This window comes from Phymastichus coffea, unplaced genomic scaffold (genome assembly GCF_024137745.1).
Source record: "Phymastichus coffea isolate CEN01 unplaced genomic scaffold, Cenicafe_Pcof_1.1 PCOF00010, whole genome shotgun sequence".
Taxonomy (NCBI): Eukaryota; Metazoa; Arthropoda; class Insecta; order Hymenoptera; family Eulophidae; genus Phymastichus; species Phymastichus coffea.
Window position 1 is genome coordinate 3,457,219 of NW_026706821.1, and position 23,002 is coordinate 3,480,220.

Here is a 23,002-nt window from a genome sequence, read left to right on the forward strand (position 1 = left end):
ACTTAAAATTTCTCGCTCTTTTCGAATTCGGTGTCAAAATAGAAGTTTTCTATTAAAAAATTCTGATCTTCAAATGACCTTGAAAATTATTCTAGAGTTAAATATATTTGCACAGACAGATGACTCTGATTATCCTAAATTTATTTTGCCTAAAACATGTTCTGGAACCATGCTTAGGAACGGATATGAAGTGGATATATATATGTTCGACTATATAGCTAGGGGGTTATGGATTTGGGGTTTCGAAATCATGGTTTCAGGGCTTAAGGTTTATGATTTACAAAAATAACGCTTCGTAGATCTCTGACGAATTGAATTACCAATAATCTCGTTCAAGAAATTTTTAATTCCATCAAATATTGTTTCATCTAGGTGATTTTGAATCAACCCGCCTCTATAGCTCCAATGTGCGGCGGTTTGCTCTGCATCGTGGGAGTTTGTTCTTAAATAAATTCCCCATTTTCAGATTTATCTCCCCCTTTACACTATATATTATTCCCTATCGCTTTCTGCAAAAATGTTATGTACATCACTACGCACCAAAATTTACTGATTTTCATCTTATAAGGAACCGTTCCCCACCCTCGCCTCCGATTTTGTTGCAATTTGAATATTTTATAGCTTATTGAAAAATAAAAGATATATGTTTGTTTATCGTAGGAAAAAGCTTTTTAAAGAATGAAAGCCACCCTCGAAAGTCACCCTTCAGAGGTGTTTTCTATTGATCTTTTTGGTTTCAATTCATATTGATAGAAAACTAATATTCACAAGAAAATAAGATAATAATCATAGTAAGCCAGAAAGTGCAATTTTTAAGAGTGAAAAAAAGAGTAACAAAAGAAATTTCTGTAAGCGAAATGTGGTAATTAGAATATGTAAACACAGATTTTAAGTGACAACCTTGGCCCTTAGAACAATATCTCTATAAATGATGTAAAATTCAATATACTTACGAGATCTCGGCGTGATAGTGTTCTTCTCAGGGTATGAAAGTTAACAGTAAAGCCTCGGGAAACTTTCGGTTATTTTTTAACATATGTCGGACGTATATTTCAGGCGCAGCATGTCTAAAAATGACTGAATAATAAGAGCAACAAATTTTCATCAAATTGTGTTTTGAACTCGGAAAAATGAGTTCAGACACTATTCAAATGATGCAGAAGACTTTTAGGAATGAGAGTATAAAAAAAAGAGAGGTATAATCGTTTCAAAAGAGGCCGCACTTCTATTGATAGTCATTCTCGTTTTGGCTGACGTTCGACGATAAAAGCATTAGATAATATTGAGCGGGTGCGACTTGAGATTGAACAAGATCGTCGTTTGACTATGTCAAAAAATTTACAAATTATACGCGTGTATGTAAAGCCCATTCCAAAATTGCTTAGTGCAAAGCAAAAAATGAGAAATCGCTCAGGATAACGCAGTAATGGTCAATAACGATAATACTATGGTTAAAAAGGTTATTACTGGTGATGAATCATGGATTTATGGTTATGATTCTGAAATAAGCTAAAAAAAGCACGTTAAAGTTCGGAGCAATGTTAATTCAATGTTTAGTCAATGTTGATTGTTTTTTTCGATTGTGGAGGTATTGCAGACCACGAATATACATCGACAGGTCAGACAATAAAGAACATTATGTTCAAATTTTGAAACGTTTGCCTGAAGGAGTAAGTAGAAAGCGCTACACTTTTGATCAAGTAGTGACTGACTTCACTATCACCATAATGTGCCAACGCATTCATCGAATCTTGTAAACAGTTTCTGAGTAAGCATAGTATTACATTGCTTTGAAAACCTTTGTACAGTCCCGACATAGTCTCTTATGACTCTTTGACTGTTTCTAAAACTCAAAAACTATTCAAAGCAGAGCGATTCGATTATAAAACGACGGTTGAAAATAATGCGACAAGTGTACTTAAGTCTGTCTCTAAACCCCCTGCTTCCATTCATATTGCATTGAAGTTTTATCAGGTTCATTTAATCTATTTTGTTTTTTCAGTTACCCGTCCTTAAAATGCTGCGTATGAGCCCGTGGCAGGCACGTGAGCCAATTCATGGCTGGTTCACCCCACGCAAAGAAAGTAGGAAGACTCGTTTGTACACTCCTTGTCTACATGCCAGTGATCGCTTGTATTCCGTCCTTTGCAGTCAATACTCGTGTGTCTATAGTTGAGGTACTTGTAACATTTTGAGACGTGGAACCTAGATCGAATCTGGCAGTTATTACTATCGATTTTAATTCGGCCTTCCTTGAGCAAGTCTTCTGTTTGTTTCACTTTAAATTCGTATACTGCTGAAGCTTGTCTGCGGTTACTTTCCTCAAAAACGTGGACATTTTTCTCGGTGTTAGTTCAGATGGCGCAGTTGAGGGTATTCGTGACGTCCTTTACATTTGTACCGCAGTTTAAGTCCAGGCATTCCAGCGTCACCATGGAAGTCGTGCCTTTCACTCCAGCGGTATTTTCTAGTTCGCTGCGTATTACCTTTCGAAACACCTGTCCTACTTCGTCCTTGATAAGTTGTAGAATTATCGACCCCTCTATGGTCTTTCGTATATCTTTAATGTCTACTTTGCTGTCCATCAGGTTCATATTCGATCCGCGAACTATGGATCCCTAATATTCATACATTTATTACACCTGTTAATGAGGTTCCAAGTTCATTACACACGGAAAACCTATTGAAAGTTGACGGAAACTGTGCCATGCCTGCAAACGAGTAGATCCGGAAACGATGTCCTCTTTGTGGTATACAAAACGAAAAGAAAAACTTTGAGAAACGAAATAAAAGATAGCAAAAATCGATTTTGAAGATAGTTCTGTGACGTGGTGGATTGATATCTCTGGAGTCTGTGATATAAATTAGTCACTCAGAGACTAAGAGCCTTTGGCTTACAAGAACTTTAACAAAAGACGACAATGAACAAAATAGTCGTCGCTTTTTTCCGACCCACCCGGGGACGGAGGAGAACAAAGACTATTGTGAACAATCTGTTTCGGAGTTCACCAAAGAGAAGCTCTTTGATGCTACCTCCTTGATTGAAACCAGCAAGGCAACTGGACTTAGCCGTATTCCGGTACAAACTGTGTGCTATTATGTTCAAGTTTGCAAATCATGATAATTTTTAAAAAGCAATAAACATGAAAATAGTAATAATAATAAAATGCAAGATCTGTTGAAGAATGGTTTTATTCGAGCGTTCAAGCTGATTAATTAATGAAATTATTGCACAGTAACATATAATATTCTGGAAATCGCTTCTATCTTTAAAAAATTATAAAAATTGATATATCAAATTAATTTGTGTTTATTATGCGTGAATACAGCTGTAACGCTTCAAAAATTCATGATAATTATTTAATTTGTATTAATTGGTAGAAAAATTTATCATAACTGTTGTGTCTGTAGTTAATCTTAAATTTTAGATTTAGAAGAAATACTTTGAAAATTCTATATTTATTCTGTAATCTCTTAGTTATCAAATTAATAACAGTCGAGAGTTACTATTACGAATCTTTTGGGTAAGGCTCACTTTATGAAAATGTTAATAGCATCTATTATTTAGTTAACGAATGAAATTATTGGTAAATAATAAATTGAATTGACTAATTGTTTAATACTGTATTTTGGAAAATCAGCAGTAGATGTGTTTACAGCTCAGATCAGCCGTTGTTAGAAGAATTCAATAACACTTTATCACTTTATAATAGATTTGAAATAATTTATTGAAAATCAACCAAGTATTCCTTTGTTACAATGAAAATAAGATATGAATACGTATGTACAAACTAACGATAGAAGTATAAGCGCCTAATTGTCAAACTAGCGTTTGCATGTAGAGCTGAATTCAATAATTTGTGAACTGAACCAAACTATCTGCAGAAGCGTATGCTGGTCTGTATATATTGTTTGAATTGCAGTGTATCGTTTTTCTGTTTTGAAAATATGACTAATATAACGTGGATTTGCTTCGTTATGTTTTTTTATGACCTGAATCGATCCAAATTTTTTTATTCTTGCAAACGCACACATAAATTTAGTCTCGTAAGAAGTTTAAATTTCAGAATTGTACCGATAATTTTAAAATTTGAAAGATTTGTAAAAAGTATAACAGTTTACGTAAGAAAATAGGTTTTCCTATCTATTTCTTGCTGAAGCAAGAATGATCCCTTTATTATAGTTTAAATACAATTTAATGCCATTATTCCTGGAAAAAAAATTTTCCCATCACATAATTATTGAACATTCTGAGAGGGATGGAATACAGAAATTATATGGTAGAAAAATTGCAAACTCGATTTTTGCATTTCATCTAATAAAACTGCTGTCGACGTTGTATAATTTACATTTTACATTAATTATATTATTTTTGTTTTTCAGATAGTTAAGTCTACATTACGCAATCTATGTTTAAAAGGAAAATATTCTTCATATTAAAAGATGAAATCGGGAACCTACAATATTATCGTTTATATTTCGATAATAATTATGATTAAAATATCCTTCCAAAACTTATTATGGAAAAATTTATTTTGCAGAAGCTGTAAATTGTTTATTGAAAGCAGTAGAAATATATACCGATATGGGCAGGTTCACAATGGCTGCTAAGCACCATCAAAACATTGCTGAAATTTATGAAAACGAGGCTGCTGATTTAGACAGAGCCGTTCATCATTACGAGTTAGCATCAGATTATTTTCGTGGAGAAGAGAGTAACTCATCAGCAAATAAATGCTTGTTAAAAGTAGCACAGTATGCTGCGCATCTTGAAAATTATGAAAAAGCAATTCAAATTTATGAACAGGTAATATAAAACATCATTTACAAAGTTTATTCAAACAGAAAAAATTGTCAGAACAATAAATATAACATTAAATTTGTGTGGTATTGTATTTCATCGTTCAATATTCAGTACTGCTCATAAATTTTCGAAAATTTTGTGGAAGAAAAGCCATTCCTTATATATTTCTGATTCTATTGATCGTAGAATAAAAATAAAAAAGGTAAATTAAAATAGAGGAAAAATACTAACTTTCTATGAGGCGCGGAAGTTTTTAATATCGTCTTTCCTATTTTTTATACCACTTGTACCAAGTGCCAATTTACCAAAGTTTTTGGTAATTTTTTCACTCAGTTGTATTTTTGAAAATATTGGTGATACGTCAAAAAACCTGATAGAGATTGTGACAGGTGTGATTTCCGTGTGTTAATACTTATGTCTCACCTAGTGCGCAGTCGTGCTGAAATGCGCGCGATGAGAACGAAATAAGCGATTTTTAACTAATCGAGGAGCGGGGAAGGACAGGTAACAGTCAACCAACTAAATAATAACAAGGGACGAAAGTGAATTATTGTTTCGATCACACAGATTAGTTTATTGACGATATTTATTTACAACGTATTTGGCTCGCGCGAGAACATTTATTCTAAATGTACAATAGTGTCGTGTGCCGCCATTTACGTGACACCGTGCATTCAATTCGCTCGCACGCTCGCTCACTACCGGTTTCTTAATATTCGCAAACGTGAGGGGAGAGTTAAGATATTACGCGCGGTTGTGATAAAATCATGACTCGAAGCTGGCTAGCTTACCTTGAACGATTAGTCGCGTTATCAGGGGGAGCAATTCGTCGTCGTCTTTCGACGTGTGGCTCAGTTTGCCGTTTTCCCACACAAAACGAGGCCTCCTCAATCACCCTACTGCTTCCACCAGGTTAATTCGGCAACTTCGTGACCGACCTACGATGGCGTATTAGCTGTGCTAATGCGATCCCAGCAACAAGAAATTATTGGCAATCCACAAATTTTCGTATCTACGCTCCTTGATTTCTCGATATCACGCTCTCACACTCTCAATGTTGCCGATGCTAGAGGTACTTTCTCATTGATCCTTCTCTTTTCGCGCGCGTTCCGCCCCATTTCGCATCGAGTTCCCTTTTCATTTTCTCCGGCCGGCAGGTGCTGCCCTCGCTGGCAGTCACGCGATCGAAACGGTAGTGCAAACCGGACGCTTACCGTCACAAGATCAAAAATCTTAAAAAAATCTAAAATTTATTACTAACAACATTTTTCGCTACGATGCTTTTTTTAAAAAGTAACAAGCGATTGAATATCACCACTACCGAAAAGTGAAATGTAGTGTATACTCTCCCTTCAATAACTCTTCTGGAACTGCAACTTATAGTTTAATAGAAATTCTTAATTTTGATTACGAAAATGAAAAGAACCAAAAATTTTACGATTTTATGTTAAATGCAAGGAGTAAATCTAAAAAATAAGGTCTCTACTTTGAAAAGATATAGTTATTCTTAAAATTAAATAACAACAGTAATAAAAGATCACAATGAAAATAACAATAATTCTTGTAAATATTAGGATAAATAGTTTTTTAAAATTATGTTATAAATACTGAACAATACTTTCAATCTTTTTATAATTTTGGAATCGATTCTTTGGTAATGTAATTGTTCAGGCCTCAGCCTACATTTTTCAATCTTTCCCTCAACATATACTATTAGCTTCTTTTCGCTCTAATCAAAGAATTCATGGCAAACAGTTGTGACGTCATGGCTTTACAAACATTAAAAGTAAATGTTTGGCCTTGTCTCCTGAACAAGGATATAAAGATCAGTGCACCGGCTCATTCAAGTAATTATTTCGAGCAGATCAACCAGCTTCGGATCTCACTGAAGCTTTCCAGCCTTTTATTAGGGATAGAAGTACAACAAGGTTTGATGCATGCGGCAACTTCTTCGGCAATTTTACGCTCTCATTAGCTAGTCAAGCGTGTAAAAATGAGATGTAGCAGAAGTACGTACCTTTGCTACTTGACTACCTGCTATTTTTTAAAGCACGCCACACATATCATGCTGAGTTTGCATATGCCGTTTCACGAAAAACCTGACCTTGACGTTTTCATGTCTCTTAAATTCCATCATTGAACCAAGTAATTAATTGTAATTTTTAAATTCAATCACGAAATGTAACAGTTATTGTAAAAAAATATACAGAGTGTTCTAAAAGTCTCAAACCGTCCAACAATTCGAACGGAATGTGTTATCGAGTCAAATGTTTTAGATAAAGTTTATATGACATCGATGACGTTGCTTTTGTTCTCAAGTTATTTTTAAATTACTTCCAAGATCCAACTTCCATTTTTTAACCAGAAATTCCTTTTGAACCCAGATTCGGTACCAGCGTAAAATTTTACTTTTAGATGATCTATCTTGTGATGTGTCCAAGAGAACATGATAAATTCCCTAAGATGATTACCAAGATCATACGAATTTCAATGTTATTATTTTTCAGTCTACCAAAATGATCCTATAATAATATGGTTCAGCGAAAAATGTTTTAGACGAAGGATTTTGAAGGGAACATTTTGTAATGAATTCAACTTTGACCTTGAAGTCCTTTTTTTAGATCGTGTGACAGGGCTATAGCGATGTTCGCTGGCCCTGTGTGCGGCACTTTCCTCGCATGAACGCAGCGACCAAGTATACGCTATAGCGACTACATACTTGTGTCTTTGCAGGATCTGGAGAGAGGAGCGTGACGATCGGCAAGGTGTCGCCGTGAGTGCGAGTGAGAGCGTGAAGAGCGAGAAAGAGAGAGAGAGCGATTTCGACTGATTTTTGACGGCGAGAGAAGTGGGAGCGCGGGGTGCGAGGCTGAGAAAATTAAGAGAAAATAAGGGCAGTTAAGCGGGAGCTCTCGAGTAACTAGGGCCACCTAGAGAGGAACCATTGCCACTAATGCGACAGTTATACCTGCCAGTGAAGAAAGCTATTTTGGAAGCAGCAAGTTTCCACAGCGATCATTCGTCGACCGAGGAGCAAAGGCCGTGCTGCGGCCCTTCCTGCGGCAACTTCCATCGTCGCCAGGGCGCCGTTTTCAGCAGGTCTCCACTTTCTCCGGCGTCGCCTCTCTACCGACGGACCGTCGGCATCCGGTGGGTCTAACGCCAATTTACTCTCTATCGCGCCAGCTCTCGCTCGATTGCAGATTCTAGCGTATTATTCTAGCGTATTAAATTCTAGCGTATTTTATCACGCACGCTGAGCGATTTCGCTCGCGTGATCCCGCGAACTCTGATCGCGGAAAGGCTGAGCGAGCGCGCTCGCCCTGGTATATTAAATCTTGTAGTGACTCTGTGAGAAAATGCATCAATAAATGAGATCGCCATATGTAAGATAAGTTAATTAAAGTGTCCGATTATTTGAATCATCCTCCCCAACCAGTGCGAACGTCGGCCCGTGAAAGTCAGCGTCGGCTTTCTTGACTGAGAAAGATCCCAGTAAAATTCAGCAGAGACCAGCCCAAGGCGCGCGGTGGCTGACCCCTTTTGCAATCGTTACACTGTCATCTTTATTTTCTTTTACAGAAATATCATCTCGATCTCAGATTCATGCATATTGCATGACTAACTAATAAACTTTTTGTTATTTCAAATAATCTAATAATTCAACAAATCAAGATTACAATGGGTATTTGGTTGACTGTTTCAATCGAATTCGGAACGAAAACGAAGATTTTTGAATCAGTAATTAATAATGAGAATCTTATAAAAGAAAATAAAAATGACCTTCAAATGACCTAGAATATGAATTTCAAGGTCAAAGTAGAATTTACCACAAAAGGCTTCCTTCAGAGTCCAGTAACTTTCATATGAAATATTTTTCGTAGAATTATATTATTGTAGGGTCGCTTAAATACATATATTATAAAACAGTTACATTGAAATACATAAGACCTTGGCAATTATATTTGAGGAGTCTCCTGAATCTCACACATAATTGATCATCTGAACGTAAAATTTTTCTCTATAGCTCCCGGGTGATGCTGCTGCAACTCTGTCCTGGCTACCTTTGCGGTTGCTGCTCCTCCACTCTCCTCTGTATCAATCTCAGTGCTGCTCGTTCGCGCTTTCACCCACTCACGTACCAAAAAGAACCAAAACTACAACTCGGCGAACGGCAAAGAAAGCACACGAAAAAATTTGGCGGTATTCCGGTAAACAGCTGAGGCTATATTAAAACTTAATCTCGCGCACGCCCCCTCTATCTCTTAACCGTTTGGTCTAGCGCTTCGAGTGTTGCGGAATCGTGAACGTATCGATTGTTCGAATTGACTACCGTTGCTATTATAACATTATAAAAAGTCTGAAATAAATTTGTATTACTATTTCAATTTTACTTATCATCACATTATTCTTATTATTATATTATTATTATATAAGTCGATATTTTTTCACTATAAAACAATTATTATTCTTGCTGTTGCTGTTATTTTTGTTGTTCTTGTTGTCAAAATCCAACAAGTTAAAACTTACTCTTATTATTTATTGAAATGATCTTGGGACCTCTAACTAGTAAAATCATTCTGAATGTAAAATTTTTCATTCTTTTCATTTTCGTAAACAAAATTAGAGGATTTTATTAAAAAAATGTCGACCCATTTATGACTTTGAAGACTAAGTTCAAGGATATATCCAAGGTCACCATATAATACTTTTCTCTAAACCTTACATGTTTTGCATTGACTATATTTCCGATTTCTATTGTTCCAGAGGAGTTATTCAATTGCGAGTGTATGCATTTGAAATGGGTAAGTTTACATACGAGGGTGGGTTAATAAGTCCTTAGAAAAAGATAGAAAAACAATTTTTTGATAGATTTTTTTATTCTTCAACATAATCTCTTTTGAACTCGATATACTTTTCCAAGTTTTTTTAATCCATCAGAAAAAAATAATTTTGTAAATTCCTCAAAATAGCCATTTGTCTGTGTTATGACCTCCTCGTTCGAGATAAATCGTTGTCCAGCAAGCCACTTTTTTAGGTTTGGGAACAAAAAACGTTATAGAGGCGAAATCTGGTGAATACGGTGGATAGTCTACTAATTGGAACTTCAATTCCTTAATTTTAGCCATTGAAACTAAACAAGTGTTCACTCGTGCATTGTTTTGATAAAACAGAATTTTTGTTTTGTTAAAATGAGGACGTTTTTCCTTTATTTTCTCGCTTGACCGGTCCAATAATGACGCATATTACTGTCCGGTGATTGTTTGTTCATTTTCTGAATAGTCGAGGAAGATAATTCTACGTACATCCCAAAAAACAGTAACCATAACCTTGCTGGACAATTTCATCGTCTTTGTCTTCTTTGGAGTTGGATGACTTTTCACAATCTACTGTTTTAACTGTTTTTTCATCTCAGAAGTGTAGCGATGTATTTACGTTTCGTCTACAGTTATGAATCGACGCAGAAGTCGTCCGGATCACGGTAGATGCGCGCCAAGAGGGCCTCAGCGGCCACCACTCGACTGCGTCTGTTCTCGACTGATAGCAAACGCAGCACTCATCGTGCCGAAATTTTCCACATTTCCAATTTCTCATGCAAAATCGAAATGACTGTACCTTTCGAAACCCCTGCGACCTCAACTATTTCGCGTAATTTTATTCTTTAGTCTCTCAACACCTAACGTGGACTTTATTGATCATTTCCAGAGTGCTCACATCTACAAAACGGCCTGACCGATGTTCATCTGCAACCGATGTACGGCCACGTTTAAATTCATTTACCCAATTATAAACAGTTACAAACACAGGAGCAGATACACCATGAACTGCATCTAACTCAAGTTTGATTTCTTTCGGTGTAAGGCCTTTTAAATAGAGATGTTTTTTCATCGCTCAGAATTCCCTTTTTTTCATTGTTAACAAGAAACAAAAGTTGTTCACTTTGATCAACGGTGAAAACAGAACGACTCGATGGATCTGCGCTCTATTTAATAGTGACGCTTGCTGGTGCTACATAAGTTATAATGCTTTGAGCGCCATCTTTTAGATTTTCTAAGGACTTATTGACTCATCCTCGTATGCTAGCTGTACAATAATAATTGTTAACAAACTTTCTTTATTACTATATACCTGTCTGTGATACGTCCAAAATATACAACGTTCAAAATTTTTTTCTGCAGCCAATACGTAGCATCCGAGACTTGATCCAATAATTCTACAACGCTGGTCAGTTTTTACGATTGAGAGATAATTATTGCCACTAAAATTATATTCAAAACGTTTTATTTTTTAAACCATATAATTTATTATGAATGTTTTTTCAGCATGATATATAAGAGCTAGGAACACCGTATGTAACATATCTTACTTATACGTGTGTACATGTAGGTATACACATGCGAAGGTAGACGTGCTATTGCAAACGGCTAATAGCGATCGAAACTTCGAATGGCAGCTGAACAGAAAGACGTTAAACACGGAACAGCTGTTATTAAAGCTTGAACGGTGAACCCGCGTTGTATTAACTCTACATTCATCTACATTGAACATGTGTTTATGAGAGACTTATGAGTTAATTTATAAATAATTTGTAATAACTATAGAAATATAATTTCATAGTTATATGGAAGGTATTTGAGATGGACCTCGGCTAGCTGGAAACGTTTTGTCAACATAAACGCACTGATGGGCGAAAGGCATTCGAATATTAGGTCAGTCAATGATTTTATCACAGGCCAACAAGGTTTCAGAACCAGAGACCAGACATAGTACACCTAAAGGATTTTGGTGGGCTGAATCCAAATCCGAGCTCAGACTTGCGCCAGCACGTCAGGATTTTGAGATATCCTAACCTAAAAGTGCGAAAATCACGTTTTTTTGGCTATATTCGGTACCTTATAACATTGTGAATAAATTTTTTCATGCAAAATTGACAACGGCATCTGAAAGAGCAACTCTTGGCCGACAAAATGCATTACCGATTTTTTTCCAGCAGAGATACCGTCAATTGAAATGTGCCATTCATCAATTGATTTATACTGGACTATGAAAAATCTTGATTTTTTTTGCAATCTTCAGTAGTAGGAAAAACTTACACTGGCACATAAAGGTCTACCATTGTACTAATTTACGGTGAATTTAGCTGAATTTATTAGATGTACTCTAAAATGGCAGCTATAAATTTAGGGCAGGCTAAGGCAGATGTTTATGACCTAAATGCACCGAAAATCCTATAACTTTAGAACCAGCGACAGATGAACTTAAGTGCGCTATAACCTGCAAGCTCAAAACCATGACAGGATTACCTAAGTGCGCTATAACCTACACTCAGCTTAAAACCACGACAAGTTAACCTAAGCGCTCTATTACCCGCGAGAGGTTAAGCTAAGTGCGTTATAATACGCGGCTGGTTGACTCAAGTGCGCTATAACCTGCAAGCTCAAAATCACGGCAAGTTAACCTAAATTCGCTATAACCTGCTACAGGTTAATTTAAGCGCGCTATAATCCGCAACAGGTATATTGAGTACGATATAACTTGCAAACTAGAATCCACGACAGTATAACCTATATGCGCAGTAACCTTCGAGCTCTAGACTACTACAGGTGAACTTACGTTCGCTATGATCTGCGAGCGCTAAACTCACAACAGGTTAAACTAAATGCAGTGAACAGTGAGGGTCAAGCACAGGACAAATTAATTTAAGTGGACTGTAATCTATAGCATTTCAACCTAAGCTCCAATGTAATTAGAGAAGTTTCACTAAGAAGCTGACAACCTTTAGAATGTATATTCTTAAACCTATCACCGCCAACTCTGTGATGTTATGCTTTCTTTTTGTGAAAACGTTGGCGCTTCATTTCAAACGATCGTTGAGATTTACGTTTGTGACTAGTAGGGTTATTATCATCCCTTTTCAATGACCAGCAGTAGTCAGCTATCATTTTTTCGTCCCACCTTCCTTGGTAGTGTTGTTCATTTTGTTTAAAGTCTTGGTGAAATCGTTCACCCATCTCCTCACTATATGCTCCAAGATTTTCTGGGAAATAGTCCAAATGAGAATGAAGGAAGTGTATTTTAAGGCTCATTAGACAACCCATTTTTCGAAAATTCTGTAACATGTTGGACACAATAGTTTCAAACTGCGGGTCTCCATTATTGCCTAAAAATTTTTCTGTAATATCTTTGAAGCTCAACCAAGCATTCTTTTCAACGAGACTCATGGTTTCGATAAATGTATCATCTTTCATGAGTTTTCGTATATCAGGCCCAACGAAAATGCCTTCCTTAATTTTTGCATCACTCAATTTCGGAAATGTGGCTTTCAAATGATTGAAACATTTACCTTCTATATTCAAGGCTTTCACAAACTGTATCATTAAACCTAATTTGATGTGAAGTGGTGGCAGTAATATTCTCTCTCTATCAACAAGACCTACGTAGGCGACATTATGAGAACCTATTTTCCATTCTGATCTTGTGGGCCATTTTTTTGTTACCCAATGCTTATCTCTTGCACGGCTGTCCCAAAGGCAGAGGAAACACGGAAATTTGGTATTTGCCGACTGCAAGCCAACTATAAGATTTATCATCTTAAAGTCACAACAAACAAGCCAATTGTGAGTCTTGTAATTTATTTTTCCCAGTAGAAATTGAAAACTATTGTATGATTCTTTTAGTGCAGTTGAGTGACCTACAGGAAGTGCCGCATACTCATTTCCGTTGTGTAGTAACACAGCTTTGAGAATTTGTGTGGAAGAATCAATGAAGAGACGCCAGTTTTCTGGCTTGTACAAATCTTGGATATACAAGTTAACCAATTCTTCGATGTTATTACAGTACACCATCACATCCTCCATTGTAAAGTACTTTGTGAACGCCGATTCTCGGTTTCTGTAAATTGACACTATTGTTCCAGGTCTTCCTTTCTTGGGGTCTTGAAGCACAGAGTTCAGCTTTATCCTTTGGAAGATTGAGGTCTCGAATAAAATCATCTAACGAACTTTGGTGAAAAAGCTTAGGACTCTCGTCATCAGAACTATCTTCAAAAGAGACATCTTCAGTTGTATCAATATCCATCGGTTCAACTTTTGCCGAACCAACTTCTTTTCCGGGCTTACTTACTTTTCCTACTTTGGCTGGTGTTACACTCGCTACCGCAGGGTAGATGATTTTATTTGAATTTTGTTTATTGAAACCCGTTGTATTACATAAGCAGAAGTAACAATCAGTTTCATGGTCCTTGGGCTCACGCCAGATGGTCGGTTCAATAACAGTCATATTGCTGCTATTATCATCCCACTTCAACATAGCAAGTCTGCAAGAATTACAAATTGAAGATGATACCCATGTCTTATCTAAATTGTCGATCGGAACCTTATAACATTTCATATATAGAGTTTTGATTGAATCATTAATCGATCGTTGATAAGAAGTTGTTTCAAACTTCCCACAAACATAACAAAATGTATCAATTTTTCTTGCACAAGGGCTTCTGGAACTCATTTTTCTTATAATAAATAACAAGGAGGATAAAACATGTTCTTATGATAAATATTCTTATAATAAATAAAGTAGAAGAAAATAAGATAATAGCATTTACAGGAAATTCAACCGTTAGCCCGCCACTCAAACGTGATCTCTAACACGGAAGGATTAGCATGTCACAAAATCAGTTATATCAGCTTTCACCTATCTCAGCTTCAGCATACAATCATACATTTCAAGTTGCGTAATATTCTACATCATCTATCTACAGAATTTCAAAAACGAATGAAAGATTTCACGGTTTTTGATTCCGCTGTATCGGATATCAAATTTTCAAAACTTATTTTATTTAAGCCACTTGTTTAAACAAATTTCTGAAAATTGAATATTTTTGCAAGTTGCACCCAATTTCCATGGTTTTAGGGGTCACTCATTACGAGTTTGATGTTAGATTTGTGAATTTAGATTTATTTAAACAATTTATTTAAACAAATGTTGCAAGAGTCAATGTTTTTGCAAGTTGCACGTATTTTTGCTGATTTTTGAGGTCTCTGGTTATAAATCTGATATCAGATTTGCAAAATGTATTTTATTTAAAAAATTTCTTTAAATAAATTCCTGTATAATAGAATATTTTTGCAAGCTGCACCACATTTCCATGATTTTAGAGGTTACTAGTCACGAGTTTTATGTCAGATTTGTACATTTAAATTTATTTAAACAAATTATTTAAATTTTTAATTCTAATATTTGTTTGTCTGTCACAAGCTGACAAACTTCAGAACCAAAAACAATAGATAACGCACCCGAAGAATTTCGATGCGCTAAATCCAAATCCCAGCTTAGAACTGCGCCAGCACGTCAGTATTCCGAGATATTCTAGACGGCTATAATCTGCGTGGCCATAACCCTAAATCCGTTAACCCAAGAACCTCCGACCTTTAACTGCCCCCTTAACCTTAAATCCGTTAGCCCTGTAGCCCTGAAACCTGTGATGTTATAACCCTCGATGCCGTTACGCAAATCCCTTAATGCCTGAGCCCAGTAATTTGCGCCACAAGGAATCTAGGGCTATTGTATCGCAGGTTACAGGATTTTGAGGTGAAGAAATTCGGGTTAAGTTGGCAGGTTTTATTGCTGCGCTTGTTATAACCTTCTTAGGTTAAAATATTTGGGGTTAAGGGGACGGGGATTATGGCATCGAAGGTCACAGGGCTCGGGGGTTAAGGGATTTAGGGTTAAGTGGGCAAGGTTTATTGCCCCGCAGGTTACAATACTCCAAGATCATAGATTTGAGTTATAATAGTCGAAATTCATTGCGTTGCCGTATAAACCAATTGATAAGTAGTACATTTTAATTGACGATAAAAAAAGACATAAACTAAAGATTGTTAGTGCTTTTGTACGATATGAATTGCTTTTTAGATGCAATTGTCAATTTTGCAAGAAAAAATTTATCCGCAATGTTATAAAGTACCGAATATAGCCAAAATACGTGATTTTCGCACTTTTAGGTTAGGATATCTCAAAATCCTGACGTGCTGGCGCAATTCTGAGCTCGAATTTGGATTTAGCGCATCAAAATCCTTCGAATATATTATGTCTGGTCTCTGTTTCTGAACCTTTGTCAAATTTTGTTGGCCTGTGTAATTTACTTGTCTTTATTATTCACTATCCGTGTATAAGTTTTGGGCCTGCGCTGCTACTGCGATTTGCCACACGTGGTATATATGGGCGCCGCCATGTGACTCGCTACTGCACATAAGTCACACTTACTCGCTTTCGCTACGCAATACGCGCGATCACCTTTTATCGTTTCGCGATCTTACATGAGATTGCCGGCGACTTCGTCTAAACGTGCGAAACTATTTTCGCGAAGCTGGCCAGCTTATCGTATGATAACGGCTCATAACTACGCCGACGCTCAGATTAGGCTCGATGGGGAAGCTGCCGATGTTGATTCGGGCGTCTGCCGTATCCTTTGCGCGTATCCTCTCAGTATGCCCTTTACTTCTCTCAGCAATTATCCCTCATAAACTACTGCACACTTTTAAACTAGATAAAATGTTCGCGCTTCGTAAGGTCCACAACCGTCAGTCGCGAGTAGCTATCCTAACCTCTGCTTTTTTCGCTATCTCTATCTCACTCTTCCCGCGCGGAGCGTGCCCTCAACTCATGTCCGGCAGGTGCTGCCGCTCGCGAATGAGGGGCCCCTTCCTGACGAGGTGAGAGCACGGATAAAACGTTCATCGTTACAATACGTATAAATAATAGTTTATCATAAATGAGTTAATACGCGACAGATTTGAATATTTTTTAGCTCAAACTATTGTATTTTAAAACAATGAAGGACTTTATCTCCAAAACCAATTTTTTTTAAATTTTCCTCAAATTTTGCTCATCAATACCTTTTATCATTATCTAGAAAATCGTAGGAAAATTAACATATTCAAGTACAGAAGTTACTCATTCAATACGTGTTAGATAGGCTTCTTGAATTTTCGCAGTACATTTAGTTAAATTGTAAAGTCGCTTTTATTTGTAGTTTTTTGGAAAACTGATATGTCATTCTATTTTAATGTTTAGGCGTGTCCTTCGAAGGGAGTTTTAATGTAAAAAACAATATTAATTGTAAATTCTAAGGCAAATAAACGTTCTAATCTTACAATTAGTTTTTTTAGAGATAACGTCGCTCAATCTCTTTTTTGGATAAAATAAAAAAAATTGCGGAATGAAAATTTTCAATAATTTACAAAGTATTTTTAATTTATATTTTAATTTATGATCAGGCGGGTCCCTCATAATGCTATTCATATCATTATAAAATAAACAAAACTGTATGTAATCCATTGGAAATTAGTTCTTATTTCAAAATAATGATCATATTCGATCATATCATTTACCAATACAAATTATTAAATAAAATTACTTGATTATGGTTGCGATGCTAGGATTAATATGAAAATTTGCAATTGAGATGGTATGATTTAGATAAATAGGTTATTGATAGGGATAGAAACGTGTAAAAATGTATTTAAACCAATTTCCAATTCGTTTTCGGTCGATATTTGAATCCCATATTACAATATTAAAAGGTATTGAATCCTACGTTTTATTAAAAAGAATTAAAAAATATGAAAGTTTATTGAACCAATACACAAATTTCGTATTGAAAAGAATCGATAGGGATCAATAGGTTTAAAATTTCTAATCTATCCGATTTTATCCAACCTTTGACCTAATTATTTAATCTGCCTTAACTTCTACCATACCTTTAGTTCTATCTATACCATGATAATAGAGATTCCACTTTAATATATTTTTAATATTATTTGCGAGATTCAGAATTGGGGTGAATTCGGATTGATAAATTTTTCTATCCGGATCAATGCCGTCGTTTTAGCAGGGCTTGCTTACCTTCACAATCTAGTTGAAGAAATTTGTAGTTTTGAAGGTTGAGGTGGGAGCCAAGAATGTTTTATTAAGTTTAGTTTCGCTGATAGCTATGAGGTCATAGGTTTTAATGTGGGCCTTGGCTTCATGTAAAGCAAAATGTGATGTATTGTTTAGTCTATTTATGTTAATGTGTGCTATTAGAAGTGTGAGTTTTTGTGGTTCTGGTAGTTGTATAACGTTTACTGGTTTTAATCAGAGTAAAGGGCCGGATGATTGCTAATATAGGTGCGTTGTTGAACTTTGATTGCGGGAGCTGTTGGATGAAGTTGATTATGTTAGAGTTATTCCGGTGAATTTGGTAGTTTCCGAGCATGATGAGTTTGAGCCTGTCCCGATGAGTGAGCGGAAGTGCGGGCAGTAATAGGGAAGAGCTTATGTAGGTCGGTGTGAGGCAATAAGAATACGGCAATAGGAATAAGCTCAAAGTGTGTTGTTTTCCTACAGAAAAAACTGGTATTTTTAACAAGTGGCCAGACATAGCCAAGCTCAGCGCCCACCTTCCTAGCTTTTACAAGTAGGTCAAAACCCCTTTAGGCCATATGGGTCTGACATAAACACATATGTTTCCACTACACCCGAAGATGTCCTGAAAAGTATAAGCTTTAAAATAGCCTGAGAGTCATATCATATCATATGATCTCTGATGAATGACGACTCGACTAAGAAGGCAAATGAGCTAAAAGCAGGACGGTCTTTGAGCAGGAGTAGAATGATGCTGTTGCTGTGACTTTGATTGATTCTATTTCAACCATTCCAACCAAGGTTAGATAAAGCTGCTTAACAGTTGGGGGTAGCGATGGTGGATAGGAATTTCTGGGTGTAACTAGTAAGCGTGGCAAACAATAATAATGTGTGATTGGCAGTGGATCTGGCCTTGTTCAGAGTGAAATATTTGTGACAGCGGAAATCTGATTGATTATGGTATTTAGGTCGTAGTCGAGGAGAAACGCAATTAATATGGTACAGATTGTTGCATACGCTGCAGAGCAATATATCATCAAGGCGTTGTTGGTACAGTTTAAACTTGACATCGCCTTGACATCAATTTGTTTTAAATGTAATGTTTCGATTTGCGCGCCTAGAACTATCGGCAAGGCAGATGTATATCATCCACTGTTGCTCATCTCGGGATTGACAAGATCCAACGAGAAAAAAGCAAATTGCAAACAGTAGGATGATTAGGAGCGAGTAAAATTTGAATTTGAATTTCTCGCTATGTGGTGACACCAATACCTGTGCAAAATTTTTGCAAAACGTAAAACTGGCGGAAAAAGTGAAAATTTTGCTCTCTCGGCACTGAACCTAAAACTTAAGATTAGAGTACGCTACAAAATCACGAAAATTGCGATTCCATTTATAAAATGCTCAGAGCACATGAGAAAATTACAAGAACGCAGAGCAGGACAGCACAATAAACAACTGCTTACATGAAGGTGTGATACAGAATTGTACCGGAGTGCTGTTCTTGCTCACATGAAAATTGGCGAACACTCGTAGTAAAAAACAGGTGAGACAGTGAAGCTTCTTGGTAGCTATCGTTGCAATGAGCAGCGAGAATCGGAAGAATAGTGGTGGTAGACCTAGTAATAAGAGCCAGGTTGGTATTGTTGAAGTTAGGTTATAACGAATTTAATCCATTCGTTATGTCTCTCTCTTCCCACGCATGCATATACATAATTCATATACTTATACTATATTTGAATTCACGTTATATTATACAGCAGCCTGCAGCAGCCGATAACGTCGAAGTGTAAGGTAAGAGAGAGAGCGCGGCATGTCTATTAACGAGCCTATAAGCAGGGAGAGTCGCGTCCGCGTGTATGCGTGTATGCGTGTGGTCGCGCTGCCGAAAAGCGCGATGAAAGAGTGGAGACGCCTCCCGCGGTAATTGACTGGCGGACGTAACACGGGCGACACGTGTTTGAGCGCGTGCTAAAGAGTTTGCCTTTTTTTTGCGGATCCGGATTTTCGATCTGGCGTTGCCTTGACTTGTTCGCGAGTGCGGTGGTGGTGCAGCACCTCGACACGACGGTGTGTGTGCGCAAGGGCATAGCGTTAGGTAGCCCACGTTTAGTCACCACTGCAACCGGCGTCCGGGAACGCCGTTCAGCGAGCGAGCGTTTACAGTACGGAGGGTCCGGCCATTGTCGCCTCATTGTAAGTATCGACTCGATTAGCTCTCTCTTGCTTGCCCGCTCGCTTCTCTCTCTCTTTGCCGATTTACTACTCTGTACGCTTTCTCTATGACACTTTATATAAATTATTTTTATCCTTCTTGTTCTCTGCATTTCTTTGACTTTGCGCCCGACTCTGACTCCCAATCCTTGGCGAATTCTCTGCGCTCGTCACTACTTTTCGCGCTTTTCAGCCGCTGCTACCTGCGACGCTCTACGCGGGCCACGAGGCTGCTTGATGTCGTGGCTGGTTAAAAAGGCTTGGCCACACAGGTGCCAGTGTACCAGCCTCGTGGCATTAGCTGTTTACTAAGCCGAGCTGTCAACTAATCCATCCTCTCGATTGTAACGGCGGGTTAGCCAAAACCCCGTTATAAGGTTAATTTGTTAAACTGTTGTTGCAAATTTCATGGGCACTTGAACGGTAAAAGCAATAAAAAGTAGCTAAAGCCTAGGTGCCCCTTGGAATTACCCACCTGTATCAGTCTCGACTCGAGGAAATTGACAATATTTAGTCTATCTAATCAAAACTGGAGCTACCAGAGGAAAGCGTTCGACACTCGCATCAGAGAGAGAGAGAGAGAGAAAAGAGAGAGAGAGAGAGAGAGAGAGAGAGGTCCTAAGCCACGCTGAGCCAGAGCGATAGAGAGAAAGAACGAGTGAATAAGAGAGCACAAGTTCCCCTCTTCCGCGCGCTCGAGTCCTATATCAAATTTATAGCTAATATACACAATATGGAGTCTCGAACATACACGTGACAACTTTTTTCTTTAGAACGAAGTTCTTTGTGACAATTTTTTCTCTAGAACAAAGTTGTTGCATTTCAGTCAAAAAAAAACCAAAATAAACTTATAAAACGATAAAAAAATTTTATTTTTTATATTTTTTTTTTGGTTTGGAAGGTTTTACATTACACAGTGACCTTAATTAAAATGTAAAAATTATTTATAGTTCTATAACTTTGTTAGTTGAAAATATGTTTCATAAACAATTTTTTTAACGACATTTATGCTCCATCAGTACTAATCACCGACGGAGACTTGTGCAATGTGTTTGAAAACAAAGCATATGAAACTTTTTTCAGTGGTGCTTGTATTAATTAGTAGGGATTGGGAATTGAACCCCGGCCTACCGGGTGGACCTACTATGGGTGCGAGTCCGTCGCCGTGCTGATCCAGCCATTGCAAACCTCTTTATAAACAATTGTTACTTGAAAATTTGTAATAAAGAAGTATGTAAATAAATAGAAATATCTATAGTTAAAAACTCATTTTTATATATCTTATTATTTATTTACCTTAATAATTAAGTTTTCAATGTTTTTTATTCAATAATGTAAAAAATGAAAAAAAAAAAAAATTCTTATCGTTTTATAAGTTGCAAAGATTACCGAAAATCGTTCGACTCGCGCGCGGTTAATAAGCGGCTGAACGAGAGGAGCCGCGATCGGTTCGCGAGAGAGAGAGGGCGCGTAGGGGCAATGACCGGGAGGGGAGAGTTCAACAGGCAGTATGACTGTGTCACTCAGTCCTCCTGCATCGTAGCTAACCTTTTTCCGAGCCGTTTACGTTTTCGTTTGGTGGTGCGAAGTTAGAGGTGAGGACAGTAGTGCGGTGTGCTGGGTGCAGCAACAGCAGCAATAGCAGTAACAGCAGCAGCAGCAACAGCAACAACAGCAATAGCAGCAATCGTAGCAGTAGCAACAACAGCAGTAATAACAGCGGAGTGCGGCGAGTGGCGGAGCAACAAGTTAGCGACGCGTATATCGGATACGGTTGGCCACCGTATCCTCATCGTTCTCGCGGTAGGTGCACCTTCCCTTTATTATTGTTAATAGCGTGCGATCTCGCGCAGCGTGCGCGAGGCAATTAATTGTTGCGTGCGAGCGGTTAGTTCGCGGCAATCGCGGATTTCTCTCTCTCTCCCATCTAGCGTGTGTTGTCATTCGCGCTAGCGTGCGCAAGTCTCTCGGCAAAACCCCCGTGTAATAGAATCGGTTAAATAAAGTGAACGATAGTCTTTACTTAATCTAGTCATCGTTATTTAGTCTTTCCTTTGTCCAGAGGTCGCGTCTGTTTACATTCGGTTCGAATTAGCCGGTAGTCTGTCACGGATCGCGCGGAGGTGATTAGAGGCGCCCTGCAAACCAAGTTTCCCGCAGCGGCCGCGCGAGCGCTACTAAGCAAGGGCGACAGCGCCGCCAAGCGGCGAGTTGGTGGAACCCAACTCGGAGTAGCGAGGAGACTCTGCGCAGGCGCACTCCAAGACAAGGTAGGTTGATGTGCTTCGAGCACATAGATAACTAGGCGTCGTTTAATCATATAGGTACTTTCCAGAGATATTATAGACTAAACGGCAGCCTGTTACAAAGTTTATAAATAATTTTTTTAACCAAAATATAACTTTTATTCTTTATAATTTTTTTGTTAAGAGCTTATTTTCCGAGATAATAACGATTTGATTCGTAACATGTGTTTTTTAATAAAATACGATATACACTGCCCGTCAATCACTTTTGCCATGCTTACCTCAAAATTAGGCAAACTTGAAAGTTTTGTATCTCGGTCGGAAATCATCGTATCACAAAAAACCGCAGGGCATTTTAAAGGTAATTGCAAAAGCGTCCATTTAAGATGTGCAGAGACTTAAAAATGAAAATATGTGTTTTTTACAGTAAAAAAACTGATTAAAAAAATTTCAATTTTTTTAACCTCGACTTAAATCAATGCCAATTTAGAACCAGGCGGTGGAGGGCAAATCGACCGGAGGCGTTCGGAGAGTAATGTCTTTCCCTTTAAAATTAGCCCCCGCGGGGTTCTATCCGATGTTTTTTAACCGAGTTACGGCGTTTTTTGTAAAAAAAATAACCTTTTTTTTCAATCCTCAATTACTTCGACTTGCGTACGTTTTGGAAAAAAATGCCAAGGAGAAAAAAGTTTCATTTTGTGCCCAAGAATATGAAAATAAAGTCAAAATAAAGAAATAGAGAAAAAATTTTTTTTCGGTTTTTTAGCGCATTAAAAAAATAAAGGAATTTAATTTTTTTTTTACGCTTAGTTTTAGTTTTCTTGTGATTTACTAC

The 23,002-nt window shown here is 37.4% G+C and overlaps 1 protein-coding gene across 2 annotated transcripts in view; it reads left to right on the forward strand.

The window, feature by feature from the left end:
- The window catches only part of LOC131671528 (alpha-soluble NSF attachment protein), a 336,818-nt gene that overhangs the window by 192,076 nt on the left and 121,740 nt on the right, over positions 1-23,002 (forward strand). For both annotated transcript variants that reach the window (XM_058948028.1, XM_058948020.1), the window contains exon 3: positions 4,542-4,807. In XM_058948028.1, the coding sequence (XP_058804011.1) occupies positions 4,542-4,807 (266 nt within the window). The remainder of the gene's footprint in view (positions 1-4,541; positions 4,808-23,002) is intronic.